The 25412-nt window shown below is 34.1% G+C and overlaps 1 protein-coding gene across 1 annotated transcript in view; it reads right to left on the bottom strand.

Moving 5' to 3' along the window:
• Nucleotides 1–747: 747 nt before the first annotated feature.
• The window catches only part of LOC106669886 (gamma-aminobutyric acid receptor subunit beta-like), a 26572-nt gene continuing 1907 nt past the window's right edge, over nucleotides 748–25412 (bottom strand). Inside the window, exons 2-12 of the mRNA XM_014399728.2 lie at nucleotides 21122–21373; nucleotides 19261–19373; nucleotides 17355–17458; nucleotides 15318–15385; nucleotides 9998–10143; nucleotides 9782–9939; nucleotides 8687–8798; nucleotides 8428–8600; nucleotides 8126–8359; nucleotides 2518–2650; nucleotides 748–2037 (exon numbers count right to left, since the gene is read on the bottom strand). Coding sequence (XP_014255214.1) covers nucleotides 1758–2037; nucleotides 2518–2650; nucleotides 8126–8359; nucleotides 8428–8600; nucleotides 8687–8798; nucleotides 9782–9939; nucleotides 9998–10143; nucleotides 15318–15385; nucleotides 17355–17458; nucleotides 19261–19304 — 1452 coding nt within the window. The 5' untranslated portion in view covers nucleotides 19305–19373; nucleotides 21122–21373 and the 3' untranslated portion in view covers nucleotides 748–1757. The remainder of the gene's footprint in view (nucleotides 2038–2517; nucleotides 2651–8125; nucleotides 8360–8427; nucleotides 8601–8686; nucleotides 8799–9781; nucleotides 9940–9997; nucleotides 10144–15317; nucleotides 15386–17354; nucleotides 17459–19260; nucleotides 19374–21121; nucleotides 21374–25412) is intronic.

Here is a 25412-nt window from a genome sequence, read left to right as displayed (position 1 = left end):
GCGACTCCAATATGTTAACATATTTATAAGTTCCGGATAATTATTCAAGTTCAAAATAGTACAGTGAAATCTGCGATGAAGCATCATCTTCCATCATCATCATTTGTCTATTCAAACCAATTTTTCTGACAGACGCTTCTCACAATTTTAGTCTTTGCGTTATTTAGTCAGTCGTGTTTCTTTATAAATTAGTTTGATTAAGAGATTTAGTTCTCAATTTGTTATCAAACGGGCTTTAATAGTTTATCATCAATATAATTGCCAACTTTTAAACTCTGAGACATAATCAAGAGTCTGCATTACCTCCAAGAAACAGGATTTTCATTTTTTTTATGAACTGACCACAAATATCCAAGATGTAGTTTATCATATCTTACTTTCTTAACTAAAAGTGATCTCTAAAAAAAAACATGTTCTTGTTTACTCTTTCTTTCCAATCACTTACACTTTAATTTTTTTTCCATGCAAATTGATAGGATATATGTACGAATGAACGGTAAACGACACCCTTCTGGTACACCGTTCGGATCTCCAGCCGAACCCTCTGGCCGTATCTTCAGCTATAGTTTCATCATCCATCTTCTCAACGTGAAAGTGTGTTTATAAGTACAATTATAAAATTTAAAACCATGTTACATAATGGTGTAAAATGAGGAATAATGAAAAGTCAGTCCCAAAAATTATATTACAACTTTATTATACTTTTTTTTTTAATTTGATAGACTTTTTGTAAACATATATATTTTTTAGATTATTAACACTTATATTTATATCTATACACCATAACGGTTTTATAAGAGTAATAAATAATTACAATTGTCCTCCTTAAAAATTATAACGTGGATATGTACACCAGCCAATCTAATGGATTAACCTCGCGTTTTTTACTTTGTTTTAAATGAGCTATTCTTATTTCTCTCGTATTACAATTTACTTTGTTCCTGTATAAATAAAAACTGGAAATAATCGATAATATAATTTATAAACAAAAACAGAAAACTGGTTTACAGTAATTTAAATTCAAATTTTTACCATTTACTTAAAATCTAAATCACTACACTTAAATGGCATTTAATTTTGTTTCCTTTCACTTCCTATTGGTTTTTCTTTTATCATGTCACGTTTTACATAACAATTTACTCTACAAACTAGCTAATAAATTTAATACATATAATAAATATAAACTAATAATGTCAATTAGGCCCTTTTTTCACATCAACCTATTGTTTTACGTAGGGCAAACTGTATTCCTTTTTAATACACTTGCATTAAATATTATTAACAATGATAAATCTTTTAACGGAAACAAAGACTTCATAACACTATAAATTCGCTTTTATACATGTAACATTTCTAATCTAAAAAACATTCATGTTGTTTTATAAATACTGAATATAAAATTATTGATTTAATACATTTTTTTAAATTTGCACTGAGTGCAACCAAAAATATCCTAAATTGACGAGCAATTGTTTTTGAACGCTCTCATATCACAACCATTTCATTGAAAGTTACTAGATTCGATCTTTTAAGTTTTTAGCTAATATCCAACGATGGTCTACACGAAGTGAACATGTAAGATTATTTATAAGAATAAATTTAAAGAAAATGTTTTCTTTTGCTCTCTCGTTAAAGGTTTTTGATTAAACTATGCCAAAACTCTAAATGATAATTAAACAAATACTTGACATCGAGTCCACTTTAATTTTGAAATATTGACCGCTGGAGTGTCCGCTTTGGAGAAGATGCCTCCAAAATTATAATATGTAGAAGAACCAGTAGCCAGCGTTGAACAAAAGGAAGGATATCGGAAACACCACCCTCGAATATTTGTCAATAATGTTGACGTCTTTGATTTTGGGCATGGACGCTCTGAGGACAGATGCGCCTTTTTTGAGTGCGTGGAAAACTTTCGGCCTGTTCGCCGCACCGCCTCTCGGCCTCAACCGAAGGCCGGATCTTGCGGCAGGGACCGAGTATCCGGACCCCCGGCTCATCCTGAAACTGGGTGGGAATTTACTCGGATCCTCCAACACCCTGAAATGTATAAATGTATCTGCTCAGACAATCCATGTCAAAACATCTAGTATAGATCTGATAAAATCAAGTTTTAATCTTCAAACAAAAACATAAATGAAAAAATATCAAAACACACATTCAGCATTGATAAATAGAAGAAAATGACCAAATTATGTCTACATGTGCATGTGGTTGCATGAATTCAAACGTTACCATTTATAAAAGACACTGGTGTTTTTTTTTAAATATTTATTATGCGAAAGCTTGTCTTGTGCATTTCTTACTTTATATGAAGGTATTGTGCTTTTTCTTAAAAAAGAAATCAATACAAAAAAAAAACAGTGTGTTTAAAGATAGTTTTGAAGAGTGTGAAACTGAATGTTTATGTAAATGTTTACCCTTCTGAATCAGCAGAGCTAAACAACGTCAAACCATTAAAACAATTTTACGATACATAATATATTTTTAAAGGAACAATATATGATTATGGTTATGTACCTGCCGGAACTGTGCCGGTTTCTAATTGAAGGTATAGGGGACAGTCGAACGTCTTGCAGTTCAATTATTTCGTTGCCGGTTGTCGCACTGCTTCCAGCAAACCCGTCCGAGACGTTAGTCGTCGTTTTCGTACCTGGTAAAACAAATCTTTTTATTTTAAAACAGAAAAGAAGAAAAAGATAGTAATAGTTTGTCATGTTTAATTCAACCATAGAATATCGAACCATAGAGCCTACAGCTTAAGACTGATCTCATCCTGGAACCGATGTACGTGTATTTTTGTTCAGCACAACTTCGCACAAATTTTCTCAACTTAGGAGATGTAATCTTCTCACACTAAAAGCTATTTAATAGTGCGACTAGCTCAACAAGCTGGGATTTTTTACCTACTACTAGGCCTTAGGTCTCGCGTACACTAGGCTTCGCAATTGTCTTACCTTGTTGTACAATTTATTAAATGAATGTTAAATCTAAGCTTTGAATTGATCATGCCCAGGTCTTTACAATAATCTGCGAATTTCAGTGAGTTACAATTTTTATGATCTATTTCATTTTCCGTGAATGTCATGGCTTCAAATAACTTCTTCTTCAAAACCAACCCTAGATTAGAAATTCTTTTAAGCTAAAAATAACTTTTTAAAATATTTATAAAACTTTCAAATACGAAATAATAATTCAAAATGTACGCCAACCACAAGACAACAACCCCTAATAAGGGGCAAACGACTGCGACAACTCATTACCGTAATTAAGTTCTACGGGGTCGGTTCCATTGTTAGACTAGCCTAAATTTACCGTGGTAAACTAGACTCATATAATTTTTTTTTTAGAAAATTAGGGGAGAAACGTATCTCTCTATAAGCTAAATTATCATTTTTAGAGAAATTAATAAGATGCCAAGGAGCCTTAAACACAACTATCTTTGAGATAGGCTAAACGCACGACTGTTAGGTCGTGCACTATGGTATAGTGACCCCCATTTAAATAAATCATTTTTGGCTTTAGTAAAAAAAACAAAAAAAATTATAGTGGGTTAAGAAAAAGTAAATGCATTACTTATTTAAACATTTATTTGAATGCTTTGAGAAATTTACACCCATCAGTAGCATCTGCATTTAAAATAATTCATTTTTTTTTTCATTTTAAATAATTAAGGCCAATAGATAATAACAAAGGGAAAATTTATCCGCAATAAATCACCTGAGCTAATTAACCCCCCAAAGCAGTAAATTATTATTTTAATCACTTTGAGAAAACTCAGAACATCTGGCAAAATCATCAACCTTAATATTTAACAATTAATTAAGGATTTTTGGTTGAGATAAAAAAGTCAATGGCACGAGCGGGATTCGAACCCACGATCTTCGGCTAGATACGCCGCTGCTCTACCACCTGAGCTATCGTGACCTCGATCCACTCGGACATCAACTCCCCATCTCAACCCCACCTTATGAGTTTTCCCTCCTTTTGCCATTTTTCAAATGTCGTGTAATCGGTTTGGATTCTCGACGACAATTGAAATGGCGACGGAGAGCTTTAGTGAAGTGTACTTCATTTTAATTCATTAAATTCACTAATTTCATGGTCCGCTTGACCAATTAATACTTTACAATTAATTAAGGTTTTTTGTTGAGATGAAACTAAAGACCTTAATTAATTGTAAAGTATTAATTGGTCAAGCGGACCACGAAATTAGTGAACTTAATATTTAAAACGGTGGGTAGGCTAAACTGCACGACACTCCGGTCGTGCAATATGGTATATTTACCCTAAGTTTTGTTTCCAAGGTAGGTTCCCCCCCTTTTTTTTCAACCCAATGCCCCTAGATTAGAATTATATGCACATACACATATTTTTTTAAGCAAGCCGCTCATTTATAACAATTAGCAAACTGAATGCTTATCCGTTTGAGATTATTAATCCAGTGAGCCTTGTGGCCTTTTTTTTAAGCCTTCTGGCGTTTGCATGGTGGAGGTAGATTTGTAACTGCTCGTCTGAAGGTTTAACATTGCAATGTGGAGGTTCTCATACCATTTGATTAAGCTACAGTAAGTTGTTTAAGGTTTGAATGGTGTGCTCTTTGGCGCGCTAGTCATTCTTTGAGATTCTGTTTTGGGTTTTTTCTACCTTCTGCAGGTGAGATTGTGCTGCTGAGCCTATTGGGCTCTTATCAAATGGAGCGAGAGTACGGGTCTACTTCCAGACGGTGTTTGATACTATGGGTGCTATGCATTATTTTTGTTATTAACGTTTTAACGAAGGTAGCCCATAAGCTTTTCATTCAAGTGTAATCCTAGGTAACAGACATTTCTCTGCGGAGAATAGGTTCGCAGGTGTATTGTTAGATTTGAATGTTTTTTATAATTTAATTTTATATGCATGGGGTTTTTACTCCACTGGTCTTATTATTGTTGGAGTCGCCATTGCGCTTCTTCACCAATTTTAGGGGATCTTACGTTTTCTGCGAATTGGGTATTGTGATGTTTTCATGTTAGGGAAGTCGCTTGTATAAACATTGTCAATAAATGAGCTTAGCACGCCGCCTTGTGGGAGTCCAGAATAAATAGGGAAGAATTTGATAATTAGTTCCGTAATATAATCACTGAAAACTTGTTACTTTTTTATTTTTCATCTTTTTTAGCGATTGAATGTGATAATCAAACATAATTCCCTTCTGTTGGAATTCCCGAATATTATTATTATGTAGTAGTAGTAATGGCTTGAGTAATAATATGAGAGTTAGACAAGGTAATAAAATGGGCTTAGCTCGGTGACTTATGATATTAAAATTTATATATTAATCTTTAAAGTTACATACGTTTAATATTTTATTATTTATCTTAACGAGTTTTAATGTATATATAGTTTTATGCTAAAAAGGTTGAGATGAAAAATAAGTGTGTGTAATATTTTATGCCAGATCGTTTTATTTTATTCAAGTAATATATAAAAAATCAAATAAATTATCTGTAAATAAATTTGCAGGGCAGGTGATTCGCAAATAAAATTGTTTCATGTGATATTTTTTGATCACATGTGCAAGAGAAGTAATACATACACAGTATATTCGGGCAAGATATGGTAGCTGAAAAAAATCGACGAATGACTTTGCCCAATAATATAGATAATAATTCGGTAATATAGAGAAAATACTGTTCTTTTTCCATCAACACAGGTCAAATATAATAATTAGACAGGTGAAGGAAGTAGTCCATTTTCTTTATAAACGAAACACAAGATTTATTTTAGAATTTTAAATAGTTTTTTATAATTTTATCAGTGGGTTGTTTCTCCACCCTTGTTTATTTATTTATTTCATACACTTATTGTTACTTGTTACCCAATTGAAGGTAGTTGTACTGTATGCAAAAAAATATTTAAAAACTACTGTTTTATTTGCCTTTTTGGTCGCTCTGTTAGATTCTCAGCACAAAAAAAGCATATATTTTTCTTACGATTAATTAATTAAATAAATTTGGTAGTATTTTATTTGAAGTAATCAGCTTTTTTTTGTCTTCAGTCGTTTTATTGCAAATATGGTTAGAGAAATAAAAAGCTCATGATTTTAAATAAAAGCACACAAAATTAATTAATCAGAACCAATCTAAAAAGGTAATGATTTTATGAATAAAAGCTAACTACCATTCCAATATAGAGATATAAATTGAGCAGAAAAATTGCAGAACAATAAGTGCTCTTCTTTCGGATACAATCGGCGTTTTAATGAAAGTGACATTGAAGTCTAAAAATAAATCAAGATTTGACCTTTTTTCGTAAAAACTGTTCCCCGGATCTACGGCAGAACTGTAAGTGTGTGCTTTCAAGTTTGGTGTATTTCACCTTGAGCGTGATTTATAATTTAGACGAATAGCAAAAGAAAACATCACGAAATCAATCTGTAATTTGGTCGTTACGATCATTTCATTCTGCTTATCCTCGCTGGGTTGGACCGTCAAACGTCACTACCTTTAGAGTCTGTGTGATTTCGGTGAAGACGAATGTTTTTTTATAATATGTTGTTATAATATATAATATATTGTCTTGAAGGGGTGGAGGCTTCTTTGTCCGTGACTTGGGTAGATTAAGTGCGGATTATTTATTCCTTCCTCGCAGACCATATGGAAAAATCTCATAAAAGTCTGTTTTTATATTTTTACGAATAGTCACGGTATGGCCTTAATGAAAAAGCAAATTTGAAACAGCAAATTCAATTGTTACTGCCAACTTTCGATTTATTTTGAAATCATCATCAGAGTTAAACAGTTCTAAATATGTCTAAATTGACATAATTAACTTTTTAACAGACGATTTCAAATTTCTTTGAAAACCGACTCAGTCCCAACATTTCCAAGGACTGTAACAGTAATGTACCTAGTCCTGCCTTAAGTTCTGTTACAAGAAAACGGGCCATTAGGGAATAGAGAAACTTGATAATTTGAAAAAGAAATTTATTTTAAAAAATCCAATATTTTTAAGATTGAAATAAAATAATATCACTCGAAATGACCACCTTTTGCCTTCACACAAGCTTTTAGTCTTCGGGGCCAATCATCTATGGCAGTACGCAACACGACTTGAGGAAATTTCTCAACTGCTTTTAGCAGAGCTGACTTGAGGCTCTCTAAATTGGCGTGTTTCCTGTGGCAAGCCATAAGCTCAAGATGGGACCACACCTTGTAGTCCAGAGGATTCAATCCCCACTTGGTGTGGTGGCGAGTTTGCTATGATGGCACCACAAAACTCCATTTTTGTGAGCAAGGAGTAACAACAAGGGCGAAAAATTACCAAGAAGACATCCTTGAGAAAGTAATAAAGTCCTTAAGTACAACTCTTTTTTCCGGAACTCATTGGGTCTTCCAACAGGACTCAGCTCCTGCGCCCAAGGCCCGAACAACTCAGCAGTGGCTGGAGGAGAATGTTCCGGAATACATTAAGGCTTCAGATTGGCCCTCGGGAAGCCCAGATTTGAATCCTCTGGACTACAAGGTGTGGTCCCATCTTGAGCTTATGGCTTGCCACAGGAAACACGCCAATTTAGAGAGCCTCAAGTCAGCTCTGCTAAAAGCAGTTGAGAAATTTCCTCAAGACGTGTTGCATACTGCCATAGATGATTGGCCCCGAAGTCTAAAAGCTTGTGTGAAAGCAAAAGGTAGTCATTTCGAGTAATATTATTTTATTTCAATCTTAAAAAATATTGGATTTTTAAAATAAATTTCTTTTTCAAATTATCAAGTTTCTCTATTCCCTAATGGCCCTTTTTCTTGTAACAAAACTTATGGCAGGACTAGGTAATATGTATTGTGCTAATTATGTAAGTATTGCTGATGTGGATGTGTATGTTTTTATATTCTTTTTATATAGCAATCCTACAGATATTCTGAAAATGGCGAAATGCTGAATCGCGTCTGACAGTCCAAAATGATCCGTAACGACCAAATTAAATGAGAAATCTCACAAAATCATACTCTCGATGGTTTACGTTACACTCAAACGCGTTTCGGCTTCACGCCATCTTCAGTGTGAAACTCTGAACCGATGTCAGTGTCGACCAGTACAACTTTGGGACTCAACATCTAAACTAAATAGTAACCGAGAATATAAAATATACCGCATATGCTTGATTTCCTATTGGCCTCCTCGACTTCTTTGTTCTTTTTCGATTTTTTCTTGGCCCTCGCTCCCCAGTAGGTGTAGTTGACAGCGGCGTACTCGAGCAGAGCTGCGAAGACGAACACGAAGCACATAACGAGGTAGATGTCGATGGCTTTCACGTATGATATTCTAGGCAGGGAGCTCCTCACCCCTGTGCTGATCGTTGTCATCGTAAGCACCGTCGTAATCCCTAAACAAGACAAAACGAAATCGAAGGGCGGGATATTGTACCGGACAAGATTAATTTATAAGTATTACCCAAGGCAACCCTGGCACTTGTTGCTTCGTGGTTTATCCAAAAAGATACCCACGACAGCATCACAATGAGAATCGATGGGAGGTAAGTCTGAAACACGAAGTAGCCAATATTTCTTTGGAGCTTGAAAGATAAAGATAACCTCTGGTATACTCCCGTCGCAAGTTCTTCTTTCCTAAATTCAGAGTACCAAAAATTACCAAAAAATAGTAGATTTGTTATATATAACAAATAAATTATTATAATTTTTATGTCCACAACCTGTCGTTGGTCTCATATCCTATTATTGTGAACTGAGGTAATTCCGCTTCTTCGACGCCTCTCACTGGAGTATTCATCCAATACATCACAACATCGCTTACTGTGTAACCATCTACAATAATAAATAACATTAATAAACATCATTTATGTTCCCAGGTAACTTTCTCAAATTTTTATTTCATTGTCTATCAACTCCCTACTGCAAGAAGAATCGGTTTGTTACATTTTTATCATGTATGTAATATGATGTGTATTATGTATAAAAATATAATGCGTAACAATAAATGTAATATATAATTATGTTTTATTATGTATTTTTATTATTATGTAACGTGGACAGCAACGGGAAAGATTCGAGCTCGATCAGAAAATCGCATCCCTTGGAAAGTTGTAGTTTTTCATATCTTAGTACATTTCTCTCCAAAACTCTTCATCGTATTGAAATGATTATTTTCTATTTTTCAAAGCAATAATAGGTAAACAATCATAACGAGAAATTTGATTTAAAAACACCCTGATGGTGGAAATTTCAGTGAACCCCACACTTTCATAGACTACATTGTGACTTAAATAGCAACAGTTTTTCGGAACAAATTAACAAAAATTACACTACATGTTTTGCACAGAATTAAACTGCTCGCATGGAATTCTGAACGTGGGAAATTGTTAAAATAGGTGTTTGAAAGGTCTAAATATGCTTTTCCTTGTGTAAATATTTCCAATGGAGGTTTAACTCAATTTCGAATGCGGTTGACGGGGTTGTATTCATTGCCCCCTGGATAATAAAGTCGTTTGCCAACATTGGTATGGTGTTCAATTTTTTGGTAACTTACTTCTGTTGAGCTTTGGTCCAGAAGATTAGGAGCAGCATGGGATATTTTGGGTCTTATTACTAACCGTACTACAAGAAATTATGTTGTAAAATAGTTTTTATTGCTATATAGAGGGATATGTTGATCAAGCAGTCTCGATAGATATCTGTACGTGATGCTAAATTGGGTTCCCTAAGTGTTTAAATTAATTGCTACCACTACTAGTAAGCGTGTTTACGCTTTGTAAATTATTGTTTAAAAAAAAAATCAAAACGACACTTACAGCTTTCTATTTCCACTGTACAATTCTGCGAGTCTAGAGGGTAGTAATGTAGGTCCATCATACATGCCAATGTCGTCGTGAACCTCATTCCGTAAGTAATGCTACCGTCTCCGTTCAACCTCACCAATTTGTTCCTCTCCGTAACGTCGTGCAGGAAACTAAAAACCGACGTCATACACTAAGCGTATAATACGAAAATTCTATTTGGTAATGTACCTGTTTTTGTCATTGGCAAAAAACGTATCCGGAACCCAGATCTTTTCGGCAAAATCTCCAGATAATGTCAGCACTTCGTCGTCCTGGCTAAACGTCAACCGTTCGTCTTTCCAATACTGGTTTAGATACATAGTAATCGTATAGTCCTAAAAAAGATGAAATATTCATAAATGATTAAATTTTTCTCTGAAGAGTGGCACGATTATTTCCTAATGAATTGTTGTTAAATAAAACTTGATAAAGCTATCTTACAAGTGTCTTTTTTCTATTTATAAAGTTTTAAATTTGACAAAAAATTATATTTAAGTCAAATAATAAACCAAGTTTCATGCAATTTAGATGAGGAAGAAAACATATACCACTTTTTCTCTATTTGCCCAAATCTAACTCATTTACGACAAAAATGGTTTATGGATTAAGTAAATCACCAACCACAATAAATGCACTGATTGGGGAATGTGGAAAATGGAAATGGAATAACTGCACAATGGCTGACTCCACACAAAAGGTCCTGTTTGAACATGTATATAAGTATTTTCTTTGAATATTAATTACATATGTATATTTTTATGTAAATTCTTTGGAACACAGAATTCTATAAAAATAGTAAAGTTTCTAAGAGATGAGAACCGAATCGATAAAACGGTCGTTACTACGCCCCTGAGCTTTGTAGTTTAAATGAACTAAGTTCCCATCAAAAGCAAGGTAGCGTTTGCGAAAAGGGAATTAACAGCATAAATTAGATCAAGTAGTTCAACCAAAATTGGGCCATGACCTAAGACCTAATCCCAGAACCGGATTATCCTCTTCTATCATCATCCTTTAAAGGATTTAATCCAGCATTTATATAACAGTTATAGCGAGTTTGTTGTTGAATGGAAAAATCATTTTATTTTCTAACGTGTCTTGTTTAAAGGTACTAAGTAAATTAAAGTCCGCTCGTTCTCTCTCTGACAAAAGTTGGAGCGAACAAAAGTTCCAGGCCGGTTAGAACTGCCGCGAAGTAGATTAGAATTTATACAGCTTTTATTGTCTTCTTAAGTACTGACTTTATTACTAATCTAAATTTCTATAATAAAATTCAGACTTCATTATAACAAAGGAGGACACTTTTTTTTGCTACTTTTAATAAGTAGTGCTTTCTAAAGCTCCTAAAATGCCCATTTTAAACAAATTACAAAACTAATTTAAAACAAAACCACAAAACGATAGCAAACAAAACTTTACTGCCTGTGAAGAAAACTTTTATCAATATGTATAAAAATAATTGGATTAATTACTAAGTTTATTACTAAGAAGCTTTATAGTTTGTAGTTAAAGAAATAGACAGAATTACTCTACGCCTGACAATTAAGTTTTATTATTCGATAAGCCAAAAAGCTTTTTATCATTTAAAAATAATCAAATGTTGTCTGAGCTAGTTAAATATTATTTTATCGTTTTAATTATTTATTTAGTTCTAGCAGGAAAAATTGTCAGAGTTGCTTACGCTTTATACCCAATCCATTATGTTTCGTGATCCGATTGACCAAATAACTTCATTCTATAAATTAATCTTTATGTACGGTATTAGCTGAAATGAAAAAGCTAGTGTCATGAGCGGGATTCGAACCCACGACCTTTGGCTAAATATGCCGCTGCTCTACCATTATAGCTATCGTGACTGCGATCCACTCGGGCACCAACTTCCAATCTCCAACCTACCTTTCAAATTTTCCCTCCTTTTTGTCATTTTTCAAATGTCGTGTAATCAGGATTTGATTCTCGGCGACAAATGGGAAGTTGGTGTCCGAGTGGATTGAATCCAGAAATCCCGCTCGCGGCACTAGCTTTTTCATTTCAACCAATACTTTACATAAAGATTAATTAATTTAAATAATTTATATCCAATATTAATGGAGTTGTTGGACATTGAGACTATAGTTGTCAAACCACAAAACCAGGTCCAATAAAAAGACACAGCGAGAATATGCTGACTGTTAATAAAATAGTCATAGATTAAGGTCGAGTTTAAAAGAAATCGACGTCTTGACTACCTAACACACCGACCATTATTGATTTTTTGTGCAATCTCCAATTTTATCTAAAGCTTTTCTTTAAATCTTTTAAGCTTTGTTAAGGGTTCCCGTAGGAATCTTTCAGGTCTAGGTATTTCCTCTCCAAGGAATCTCAGATTACATAGGACGAACAAAGGACATGTACCGCTGTTTCTTCTTCTTCCTGGCAATAACTGCACAGGCTTACTATGCTCTAAAAAACCTCCGAAAAACATATGCTTCTGGAGTCTGTCAGCATTCAGCAGTCGTACTATCATTACATTTCTAACACGTCCTAGGTATAGTAGTTATGCCGTTATTTTCTGCGAAATCCTTTGATTAACTTACAAACTTGAATATGCTGACTATTAATAAAATAGCTGTAAATTACTGATTACTGATTTTGAAAAGCTCAACTCCGCACACACAGGTGCACGTGGTTTTGGTAATGGGTCAGAATTCAGTCTTATCTGTGATGACAGCTATTTTATTTAAGCCTCATTGGATATAGTTTGTATACCTAGTCTCCTTTTAACCACATCCATGATTTTTTTTTTGCAGAAAATTGTCATTCTTTGCTAAATAAGTAACAGAAATTTTCTGAAGAAGCGAAAAATTCTTAAAAATAATTTTGTTTTGAAATCCGAAATAAAGCAAAGAACCTCATTTTAACGAAAAGTTAGAGCATATTTTATGCCAAAAAACAACCAGAAAGTTATTTCAGGAACCGATGAAACATCTAAAAATTAGATTATCGAAAATTTAAAAAAAAATATTTAAATCGGATCAAAATTAGGGAAGTTAGAGGGGTTGGACATCTTCCGGAGGATTGCCAATAGTATAATAATTTTTAATTTAAATAATAAAAATTATATTTAATTAAATAATTTTAATTTTAAATTTTTCTTAGTATAATCCAATCTGATATATAAAACTTATTTGGTGATTTCAGTATTTCTTAATTAATCAGGATCTATACGAAAAAAAATGGTCGTACTAATCAGTTGATGGTTAATTTCCGTTAAAAACGGATTAAAATAATATATTAGCAAATGAAGAGTAAATATTTGATGTTTATAATTACAATTTAAAACCATTAGCCAGGTATCAAACATTAAAATGATTGTATTGAAGATGTGAAGTGGTGATTCGCCCTGCTATTTCCAGCCGGCCCACTTGGCCCGATCCCAGGAGGGCAAAATTGCTGTTTCTTCCAAAACACCGTGTCAACATACATAAGTGGATAATCTAGAAAATATATCTAGACAGACAAGAACGTGCGCATGCATATTCAAAATCAATTTTTCCAAGTATCGAATTGTTTGTAAAAACAATCCACTATTGATTTATTAAGCACTACTAAGTACCTAAATTCAGATACCATGTCAGTTGTAAGTTGAATTGAAAAATTCACAAAAAAGCGCCCAAAAAAATTGCTCACGTTCCAGACTTTAAATGTCCCTGAAACTATACTGCTAAATTTGTTTGTTTATCTTTCTAGGCGTTTGGACCATCTAACATGGAGCTACTTTGCTAACGGAATGTTTGTTAAAATATGAAAAAAGGCAGTGTTTTGTTGATTGTTTTAACTATACCAAATTAGAATATTCTGCGTCATAGAACATTTTTGATTTCATAATAGCCAACAATTGATACACTACAAGTAATATTGTTTTAATATGTAAATAACAATTCATGCTCATTTAATTGCGACTAAAATTAGAGTTTGGAAAAAGCTTCATTAACCCTTAAGTCTATTTAAAACGAGTACAAAAAAAACAAGTCAAAAAAATTGCTAATGTTAAATGTCCTGAAACTATCCAGACAAGCTGTCCAGCTAAATTTGTTTGTTTATCCTTCTAGACTTTTGGACTATCTAGAGGCTATTTTTCTTACAGAATGTTTGTTAAAATATGAAATTTATTTATAACGTGTACGTTGTTATTGAAAACGTTGAGTCTTTGTTAACAAGTGAGAATAAGTAATTCCATAAATGCCTCCATTTTCTTACAGAAATATTTTATATATTTGAATGGTACATACTCGTTAAAAACCTATGTTTCTTTTCTTTCAAATGGTATGTTTTTACCGTTTTTTAATTACAGCCGTTTCAATCAGATTTCCGATAAAGAATTCTCATAAATCGGAAAAATTTTAGGGGAAAAATGATAAATCTAAACATATTATCATTTATGTTACGGTTTTTGAATGTTTAACAGAAATAAACTATTAACTTTTTTTTATAGTTTAATAATATACCCGTATTCACATATAGATTTTTTTATACTTTATCTACAACGCCATTTTCCCTGCCTTTCTCACAAAAAGGCGTAGTGAAGTACAAACGTCAATAGGATTTTTTTTATGTCTTATCAAAGTAACGGCCCTTGCAAAGTGGAAGAATGCTTACTCGATAGTAGAATTGGCTAGATCAGATCTGGTTTTTAACAGAGCCAACATAAACAAATGTAATATTAAATACACGACGAATGTACACATGATATTTTATCCATTAAACTCAATTTCATCAATTATCCAATACTTTGGTTTAAGCTTACTATCAAATATTCTCGCCTACTATCAACTTTTTTTTATTAGACGTGTTCAACAAAGTAGCTACTGATTGTTTTAATGAAATAACATTTTAATAACAAATATAATACGAAACGTCAATTGAAACTTGAAACAGGAAGAAAAATATATTTCTTTCACTTTCACGCTCACTCTCTCTCTCTCTCTCTCTCTCTCTCTCTCTCTCTCTCGCTCTCTCGCTCTCTCTCTCTCTTTTGTTCCTCTTTATCCTCTTTATTATCATTCAGTTCAGTACATTTATTCTTTATTTCATTCTTTCATTTATTCTTTATTCATTATTATTTATTTTATATTATTATTATCACATTCTTACTCTAACACTCGCTCATTCTCGTTGACAACAATCAAGTCAACCATGAAGCTGAGTGCTGCTCCATACTGCTATAAATTCTCATTTTCGTTTAACTTAAATTTTTTAATACGGCTTATTCTATATACAGAGAGGTAATTGTAAAATACTAGGATAGGAGGGGGGGTTAACGTCCAAATATCCTTTGGGCCTCCAGGACGTGGGGTTAGAGCCGTTTTACAATATTTACATAAAATTATTCCTAATGAAAATACCATGGGCTAGACGGTCGTCCTAACCACTAGTCACAGCGATCCGCCAGACAGTTCAAACTGTCTCACTTAAAAAAGTTAAAATCGTTCTATTCTACATTGAAATGACAATGGTAATTTTGATTTCTTACCATGTTTACTTCGCTGATCGAGTCAAAACTAGCTATGGTTAAGTCCATCCCGACGATCAGAGGTTCACCTGAAAACAAAGTTTGCAAACAATTTTAACGGTATAAACGTGCGGTTGAGCGTCTCCGATCTTCCTAGTCGTACGTTTGCTGACCAAAAGCACAATAAGGGCAATACTGACCAAATAGGACGCAGACCAGCACAGATACCAGCCTTTTGGGCATTTAGAGGAGAAATCAGCGAAAATTGTCAGGCCAGGATGATCGGAGACGATCAAGCTTCTCTTTGCTTGTCTAGGCTATATATTTGTTTTCCTATCATATTTTTCTTTGTGTTTTTTATCAGGCTGGTAAACATGTCAGATAATAAAGAACGAGTTTTGCATGTGACGTGAATAAGTGAGAGTGAGAGAAAGAGGGAGTGATTGAAAGAAAGGTCTAAATAAGAAGGTGACAGGGGGAGAGGGGGAATGAATATTGGAGAGATACCTATAGAACGTAAGAGAAATAGATATAGAAGAGAAATCGATAAGTACAAGACAGAAATAATAAAAATCTATAAATGATGGGGTGCGAGAGAAAACCCAAAAAGCTAGACTGAGGAAGAAAACAATAGATAGTTAAATAGATACATAGAAGAAGAAAAATAAAGAAGAAAATATAGGAGCAGTGAGCATTAAAGAGTGGACAAAACGAAATTAGAAGAGAAATAGATTTGGACGAAAATAAACTGAAATAAGAAGGTCAGAAAAAGATCAACAGACGGAAAGAGAAAGAATGTGAGAAAGTAAGTGGTTGTAGTAGTGAGTAGCGGTCAGGTTAGAAGTCTTTCAGAAAAAACACCTTTTTCATTTAATTGCCAACGCTCCGAACTTTGTTGTGGTCATCTTCAGGCATAAAGTGAAGTGATAGTCATGTAATGTAATGTTTATTAAGAGTTTACGTTATGAAATCATTGTGAGAAAGAGTTAAAGAGATAAATAAAGTATGTATGTTTTTGTGTGTCAGAAAGAGAGAGAGAGAGAGAGAGAGAGAGAGAGAGAGAGAGAGAGAGAGAGAGAGAGAGTGAGAGAGATGGTTTGTAAAACCATCAACGATCAGAGGGGATAAAGAACAAACCAAATAGAAATAATAAATGGCTTAAATAAGTGGGACAGACAGACACAAAAATATAGACTGAAAAAGAAAAAATACATAAATAGACAGAGAAGGAAAAAAGGATAAGGAAAGAGAGGGGCAGTGAATATTAGAGAGAAAGAGACAGTGGAGAAAACCGAAAATAGAAGATAAGTAGATGTAAACCAAAATAAACAGAAATAAGAAGGAAGAAATTTGAGAAACGTATAGATGGGGATAAAAGTGAGTGAGAGAGTGTGTGTGTGTGTGTGAGAGAGAGAGAGAGGGAGAGAGAGAGAAAGAGAGAGTGGGAAGGTGAGAGAGAGAGAGAGAGAGAGAGAGAGAGAGAGAGAGAGAGAGAGAGAGAGGGAGAGAGAGAGAGAGACAGACAGAGAGACAGAGAAATACTTCAGATAAATCTAGACAACATAAGAGAAATAGAGATAGAAAAGAATTTGATACAGAGCAGAGCACACCTAAATAATAAAAAATATAAATAAAGGACTGAAAGAGACATTCAGACTAATATAGGCTGAAGAAAAAAAAATAGAAAGATAAATAGAAAAAGGAAGAACAAGAAAGAAGGAAAGCGGAGTAGAGGATATTAGAGAGACAGAAAGAGTGATCAAAAACAAAGATTGAAGTGGAATAAATGCAGACTAAAACAAACAGAAGCAAAACCGTCACAAAAAGAGCAACAGACAGAAATAGAAAGTTAGTTACAAAAGGGTTAGAGAGTGAGTATGTATGAAGAGGAGAGCTATTGAAAGAGTTTTCGTTTTCTGAATCAGTGTTTCTTGGTAACTGTATTCTGTTCTTTTTTGTGTGTTTATGTATGTACGAGTGTATGTTTGTCTTCTATTTTTTTTGTGTGAGTGGGTCTAATAGTTCTGATATGTACTAAGGGCAATACAGAAGACGTACCTCCAAAATTGGGTCTTAATCGAATATCGTAGCCGTCAAGTAGCCTAGAGATCGTCTGCGTTACGTTGGCTAACCTGTCTATGGCCCCTGATGACATTATTGCACTGTAAAATAATAATATAAAACCAACATTGTAATAATAAAATGTTAGCTTGACTGCTAGTTTGATTCTGGAAAAAAAATATGCTAGTTGTAAACTGGATAATTTACATAGGTCTTCGGTACTCTTTAAGGACGGGAAAATTAATGTCGTCTTAAATTGTCTTAATTATTATTAGCAACGAGTAGAGTTGATCAAATGGAAAACTGTAAACCTGTTTGTTCAGATTAATTTTGTGAAATGCTTACAAACTATGCTAATTTTTAATGTTTACTAGTCGTTACATTAATTACTGATCACATGGCTGGAACTGGGGATTGTTGCTTAGGAGGAAGCGTTGCATGAACTCAACACTCGTTTACAACAACAGTTCGACGGCTCGGAAATCAATTTGAAACGGGAATCGGAGATAAGGGAAATGACAAATCCCGTCTTGTACAGTAGCGACTATACCACTTGAATCGGATATTAGACACCTACTTATTTCCGGCGTGGCAGAGGTCCAGATATATCTGAAATTCTATGCGTGATCCGATTTATTTATTTCCCATTGTACGGACCTTTTTATGATCCTTCTTACGTTCGTGAAAGTGAGTGGGTATGAATAAATCTTCTTATCGATCATTTCCAGCCATTATCGATAAAAATATTAATCTTGAACTAGAAAACTTGGGATTTGAAGTGTGTCTTGTACTCAGGCCAAGATTGTACACGCACAGTCATTTCTAATCCCATTTGAACGTTTCTCTGTGGTTGTGCCGTCTGGGAATTTTGGAACATTTGTATGAGATTAAAGGGGTCTGTCTGGCAGATACATACAATTCTGTGCGTTCACTTTGTATGTTAAATGGTTTCCAATCTTTGCTATAAAAAAAAGTCAAGCAGTTCAATTTTTTACAAATGACAAACCATAAATACTTAATTTCTAAACAAATGGTTTAACATGCGGTTACAATTTCTGAGCTTTACATCAAAGCTCGCTTCTGAATGTAAGGGGCTCTTTATAAGTATATTGTCTTGTTTCCATTAAATCTTTGCAACTTTTTAAGAAGAAAAAATAGTTTTTCACTTATAACGACAACCCATTTTTTATAGTTATAGCGAGAACGTTATGGATGAAGTCTGGTTTGGTCTTTAAATGTTTTTTTGGCAAATTTTGAGTTTTAGAAGGGTATAAATATGCCCCATGAAGTCACGGGCTTTGTCTGTATGTAAATGTCTTATCATATTTATCAAAATTTGGAAACAAGAATCTATTTTGTTATCTACTGAGTTAATTCAGATGAAATGTACGTTTTTATGATTGTATAAATTCATTGACAATAAACATCCGTTTTCAACAGTGGGCATCATGGCATCTTCCTTTGAAGTCATCCTCGCAAGTTTCTCGAAGTCGTGTCTGACACCAGGTTTGCTCTGGATACTCATTACAACGGAAATACATTTTAAACACTTTTTTCCTCAATTCCTACATAGCCGACAGATACTTTAGCGTATGGTCGGATCCTCTTACTCTCCGATCTACAAAGCAGACGCGATCTGAATTCACAGGCCCGTCGTAATGAATTTAGACTGTTTATAAAAAAAAATTATATGCATATCGTCTTGTTTTAGGTAAAACTATTACTAATGATGACCAAAGTGTAAACAATATACTTTTTAATTTTATAACATAAACTTTTTTTTAGAAATTGTGCACTTCTACGTATGTTAAAGTATCTGAACCTTGTCAAAGTCTTAAAGACTTGCACTAACTAGCAGTATTTAAAATTCCTAGCAAAAGATGTTAGTTTTTTGTTAATTTACCTGGAGGGAGACGACAGTATGAGAATGACGGCGCAGAGGAGCATGGTGGGTCTATGTTTTCTAGGGTCATGGCCAAGGGCCGCCAAGCCAGTCTGGACCCATCTTCACGCCATCTGCAACGGGTTTAAATTAAAATCATATTGGATAAATTTTTTATGCTTAATTAAGCGATACAATAGTGGAAAAATGACAAATAACCGATCTTTTATAAATGCAGATTAAGAATTGGCTAATCGGAGTGTATGTAATAAGAGAGTACCTAAATTTAGGATTTAATCAGTTTTGTAACTAACTATATTTTAGACAATTGTATGTATGTCTTTCATTTTTAATTTTTTTTTTCTTTTCTACCAGAGAATTTTGACTTTATTCCATTGTATTATTCGTCACGAAAAAACGAGGCCCGGTTGTTTAATTATTTGTATAAATTGTTTCAATAAGAGTTTAAGCCTTTATAATTTCTTTAACTTCTATCATTTCTGAGAAATTCAAATCTTATTATTATCTCATTATTCTCTCTCTCGCTCTCTCGCTCACNGTGTGTATATGTGTTTGAAGGGAAGGAAATAAAATTATGTTATCTATTTATTTTTTTATGGAAATGAAATATATACAATTTAAAACACTTTTTAAAAGTTTAGTATAAAAACTATCGTGATCTACCACGAAAGGCCCATAAATTTATCAATTTTTATCTATTTATTTACAAAATATTAATTTTTGGCGTTAGGATAAAGCAAGAAAATTGAGGGAGGTAGAAAGAGAGAAAAATGGCCAAATAAACATCAAGTATGCCATCCTACGTTTACAAAACCAAATTAAATTCCGTCTTACAATTGTTTATGTTAAATGAAGACAATTTGTTAATTAGTACAACCTCAGGAAAATGCATAACGTTCCTGGGTAACAAGGTATAGTCAATTTATTTTAAGAAGTCAGACATTGATCAAGTACGCCGGCTTGGTCATGCATGCTGTTGTCAGCGCAGTTTTAAAATTTTTAGTCATAAAAATTCATTTGGAATATGTGAATAAAAAGCGATTTACGTAAATTGTTCTAAAACCAAACAGTTCCACCAGATAAGGTGTAGGGTGGGAAATTATCATTACTAGCCGGCTTGATTTACTTTAATTTTACAACAACATTGCAGTACCTACTGGTTTGTAATTGTATTAATTATTTTTTATTTATTACTTATAAATTAGTATTTTGCTTTATGATTTTTTTCTGTTATTTAATTTGATTTATTGCGGGTCATTTTTGTTTGTAGAGTTTTGTATTGTGCATGAATTGTAAGACCAAAAAAAATGTTATCCCGTAGAATTTTTTGTTCGGCATAGATCTCAAAATCTAACTCAACCATCATACCAAAAGCGTTTCTCTCATGAGTCACCTGTTACTCCAATGCACCATTTTTGGAACTGGACAATTTTCGCGAACAAAAATTTTCCCTGCTTCGGGGTGCCATCTTGGGAACTTTCAAAAATTCATAGCAACCCTCCATAAGGTCAAACGCAGTCAAAAACCCTTTTGACTTGTAGTAAACATAACCTTTTGTATAAAGCTCAATGGAGATGCTAAGTCCCTCTTACATGAGGGTGTACGTTAAATTTTAGCGGAAAAGGTGTTATGTTTGGTTTGTTATTTTAAATTGAAGGAAATGTTGTTTGGGTTTTTTTTTGTTTTTTCTGTTTTCATTTTTGTAAATGCATATTTTCACAAATATTATTAAATTTTCTGAATGTATGTAATTCAGGATAGTTTTATATACGACACAGTTGATTATATTGAAACGAGATTAAAATAAACCTCACGCAAGGGGGGAAAAGGGTGAAAAATAACTTTTGTATACAAAACTCACCTTTTTGTGTCCCTTTTTTGTCGTAAATATCGGCCGAGTGGTGTTTTTTCCGTGATCTTCAGCTATGGGCGAATAGTTTGAAGCGGCGAGGTTTGCTAGAGTCCCGGGACACGGTCAGAACCGGAGACACTGCTCTGTGATCATCCTACAGCATCCGCTGGGCCTGCGCCAGACGCCACGATTGCCAGAGCCCCCTTCGGACGGATGCTTCAACTCCACTTTTTCCATCCCACGGGATCTCTTAATGTTCACCTGTCAAATAATCATTACCCTGTTGAAAAGACGGCGAAAACCAAACCAATAACACCTTTCTTACTTTGAATCTTAATGATCTTACCATTTGGCCTTATCTTTTAATTTTTTGCAGTTGGTGAGAGAGTAAAGCATGTCTGGTCCCATTTTTTCTATTGTATACACGAATGCTAGTAAAAATCAATAATTGTGATTATTCTTATTTTTTTACTGATAAAAAGAACATAGTCTTTGAAACGATCAATGTAACCCTTTGGATAATGAATTTGTAAAAGCACGGGGGTGTTTCCTCTACATTAAACTAAACTTCATTACAACAAAAAATCACGGTTTTACTTCATTATAACTATTGGAAACTCATGAAAGTTTAAAGAACAACATTGACACTAAGTCTATTATTTTTTTTAAATCTAGGCGATCAACAAATTTTATAAATTTTATTTATAGGGCATTTCAAACATCTTCAATCATATCTCCTATTTGGAAATTCCAATGTACTTAATAATTCATTAATTGATTTTTTTAAATAAACCACAAAATACAAATGCCCTTTTTTTTAATCATATAGGTATATATTATATTAACCCTCGGTGTGCTGGTGTGAAAAAAAAGCCCTTCTGTAAGTATGTCGGGTTCGAATGCAGGGCCGCTGAAATCGAACCCGGGACTTTTTTTTAGTGTATCAGGGTTAAATGTTAATACTGCCATGGTGGATTCACTAAATAATACCAGAACGATTTTTTATCTTCATTTTTGTAATTTTAGCCTAAAATCGGATTTTTTCTCATAAAATCGTAATTTAGCGACATTAAAATACACATCTGACCTTTTTTTTTGCAAATTGCATTAAATTTTCCACAAGGTATCAACATTTTCGTTAAAAAAGTCGTGCTTCCGAACGTATTAGCCTCTCAAAGAATAACCAATAGCAAAATCTGTTTTTTTAAAGACTCAATGCTCGTGCAATGACTTTTCCGTCAAAATTTTTGGGGATTTCACCAATGTTGCCTTTATAAAGTATTCCATGGATCCTTGGGTTGTTTTAGTAAAAAAAAAAAGCTCGTTTGTCAGTATGTAGAGTTCGAATACAGAATAAAAGTTCCAGGGCCACTGGATTCGAACCCGGGACCTTTACCTTTCAGTGATGAGCGCCGTGTCACGCGTAAACCGTTGCGGCCCCCGACGCCCCCCATTAATTGAGTATTAATTGTAATAATAATTATAGTGATTAATCGTTTCAATTATGATTATGAATTATATTGGGTTGTAAATTAAGTCCTTAGCGTTTTTCAGAAGATTTAAGCATTTTTATTTAGTCAATATTGTTTACACACTCGGAAGAGTTTTTTGTTTAGGTTAGTATGCACACTACCATGGGTACTCGATATTTCTCAGGGTAGTTGGGGTTAAACCCTGTCATTCACGCTAATAAATTACATGCACTCACCACAATCACAGAGTACTCGATATTCCTCGGGTTAATTGGGGGGGATAAGCCCTACATTCACACTCTATGTGGATAGTCATTAATGGTTGTTCAACTTCGGACGTACTTAAAAAATTTCCTTGTATTAGGAATAATGAAAAAAGCGTCGTGGTCTTAGCATGGTGAAATATCTAAAGATTAATTTCTATTAATGGTTCTCTTCAGATTTTAACTTAATCCGGACACTACAAAACTCTATTAATGGGAAAAACTTTACGTCCTACTGAGAAGTTCTTGGAAGACGTAATTACAATTACATGCTTGATGGCAATAGGTAGCGGAACAAAATGGTTCATATGTTGTAAATAAATTTGTTTACAAGTGCCTAAAATTTTCATTGAATTAACCGTCAAGCACGCTTAGGTCTTATGGTCCCGTATATTTAGAAACAGGAAGTCACGGTCGGTGTGCAAGTCTTGAATGGATCGGAGTAGAGGAATCCTAAGCTGACTAACAGTAAGCCATAGGTGAACGCATAGCATACTGGGATATACTGCGTCTACTCTCACTGTACAGAACTCTTTCTGGTAGCGAAATTAACAAGCAATGTCCTCATCACCAAAAACAGGTAAAAGCAGCGCCATGGTTATCATGTCAAAAACCCAAGAAATCCTATAAAATACAGACATATCAGAAACTCATTAAAATTATAACAGCCAAAGCCCGCGCAGGTGCCCCTTATGCAGAGAAAGGTTGCTCGATGTGTCCCACATAATAGAGGCGTGTCATGCCTTGGCTCCATACAGAGAGCGTGTAGGCATGCCGCCGGACTTAAGAAGAGTTCTCGAGCACGGTAGCGAGTTTTAGAGTCCCTTGTTCCGCTTTTTAGGGGAAATTGGTTTTTTTTTATTGTATATAATATGTCTTATGTGTTGTGTCTATATGTATTGTCTGAGTGCATGTATTTATTAGCGTGAATGGCGAGGGGTGAGGGTGAAATATAACGTCATTATCGCCCCTCGAACGTAGAGAGCGTAAGAGTTTGTGTTCGGGGTCGATGGCGGAATATTTATAAAAGTACTCCATCGACCCCAAACTAGATTAGTTTAAGTATAGGTCGGTGGAGGAATATCAAGTACTCCACTGACCAATTGAATGAGTGTACTGTATGGATGTATTTATGTGTATGAATGTATTTATTTGTATGAATGTAGTGTTTGAAAGTGTAAATAGAATATAGACTTAGTTGGGGGCTGAAATGACCTAGATGTCGGAAACCCCAGTCAAAAAAAAAAAATATATATATATATAACTGCCTGTTCGGATTTTCATTTTTCATTTTTATTTTAAAGAACCGCCCGCCTATTTTGTTTATTATTTACTTATTATCCTATACCGGGAAGCCGGTCTAAAGGATTGGCCGCCCCACTCCGGGTACCACACATCAGTCGCTTTTATGACCGAGCCTTGTTCGTCTCAGCACGCGCCGCTTTCCATTTTTTCTTTTTGTGTGAACCCGCAAACGCTTTTCTACAGACCGCTTTCTGTAAAATCTCTTTTAGCATCGCTTGGAATTTTTTCTGGATTGATTTTGACCTCGCCAAAACGCCGGAGTTGCTGGTACTTGTAAGTGGGCCGTCCTCCCCAAATACCCTATTTTTCATCGCTCCTGGATCCTTCTATTTCTTGCCCACCTTTATCATTGCCACAACATCAGCTTGGTGAGTCTTTATTATTTCATTTCTTTATTTTATATTTCAATCATTTTTTATTTTAAAACTGTTTTATTTTATTTTATATTTTTTCCCCGCCTCCCGATTACATTCGGGTGGTCCTCCGTCGGTTAAAACCGCACAATAACAGTAGATGATCGGGTTTTGAACGCAGCGATACACGGATGTGGTGTTGTAGAGTAATTTCCTGCTGCTTAGCTTCTGGATTCATCATAATTAACAAAAACTGGAATGGAATTACAGTTGGTATTGAACATTATAAAGCAATTATATTTCAATCATTTTTTATTTTAAAAACTGTTTTATTTTATATTTTTTCTACGCCTCCCGATTACGTTCGGGTGGTCCTCCGTCGGTTAAAACCGTACACTGACTGCCTAATGATCATTTCGCAAGTATTTCATAAGACCGCAGATCACTCAACAAGACATCCGGAACCTACACAATGAACCCGATTCTAGGCCAGTAGTCAATCATAGAAAAAATTCCAATAATTCCGATTTTAATTATAATTATAAATAAATGAATTTAAAATGTGAAACCGTTGTGTGATATGCATGATTGTGAATAGATCGCCTCGATTAAAATTTTGAATTTTGCGAAGTGGACTGAGGGTTATTTTGTCTGTGTGTTCCCTACCGTTGTGTGTTCCTAATTAATACTTTTATTGGGTTGTCCGGAAAATAATGCAGGATTTTGGTATTAAACAAAAAAAAAGAAACTAGTTACTTTAAAGCAATGTTCTTTAATCAAAATAATTTCCCATACTCTCAATACATTTCTCCCAACGTGTTGGTAACTTATTAATTCCGTCTGAGTAGAATTCAGAATTTTTAGAATTGATAAAGTCAATAAATGCATTTTCCAGTTCCGTTTGATT

Source organism: Cimex lectularius, unplaced genomic scaffold (genome assembly GCF_000648675.2).
Source record: "Cimex lectularius strain Harlan isolate CLEC.00 unplaced genomic scaffold, Clec_2.1 scaffold76, whole genome shotgun sequence".
Taxonomy (NCBI): Eukaryota; Metazoa; Arthropoda; class Insecta; order Hemiptera; family Cimicidae; genus Cimex; species Cimex lectularius.
The sequence above is the reverse complement of the archived record's forward strand: the minus strand, read 5'-3'. Positions and strand labels throughout refer to the sequence as shown.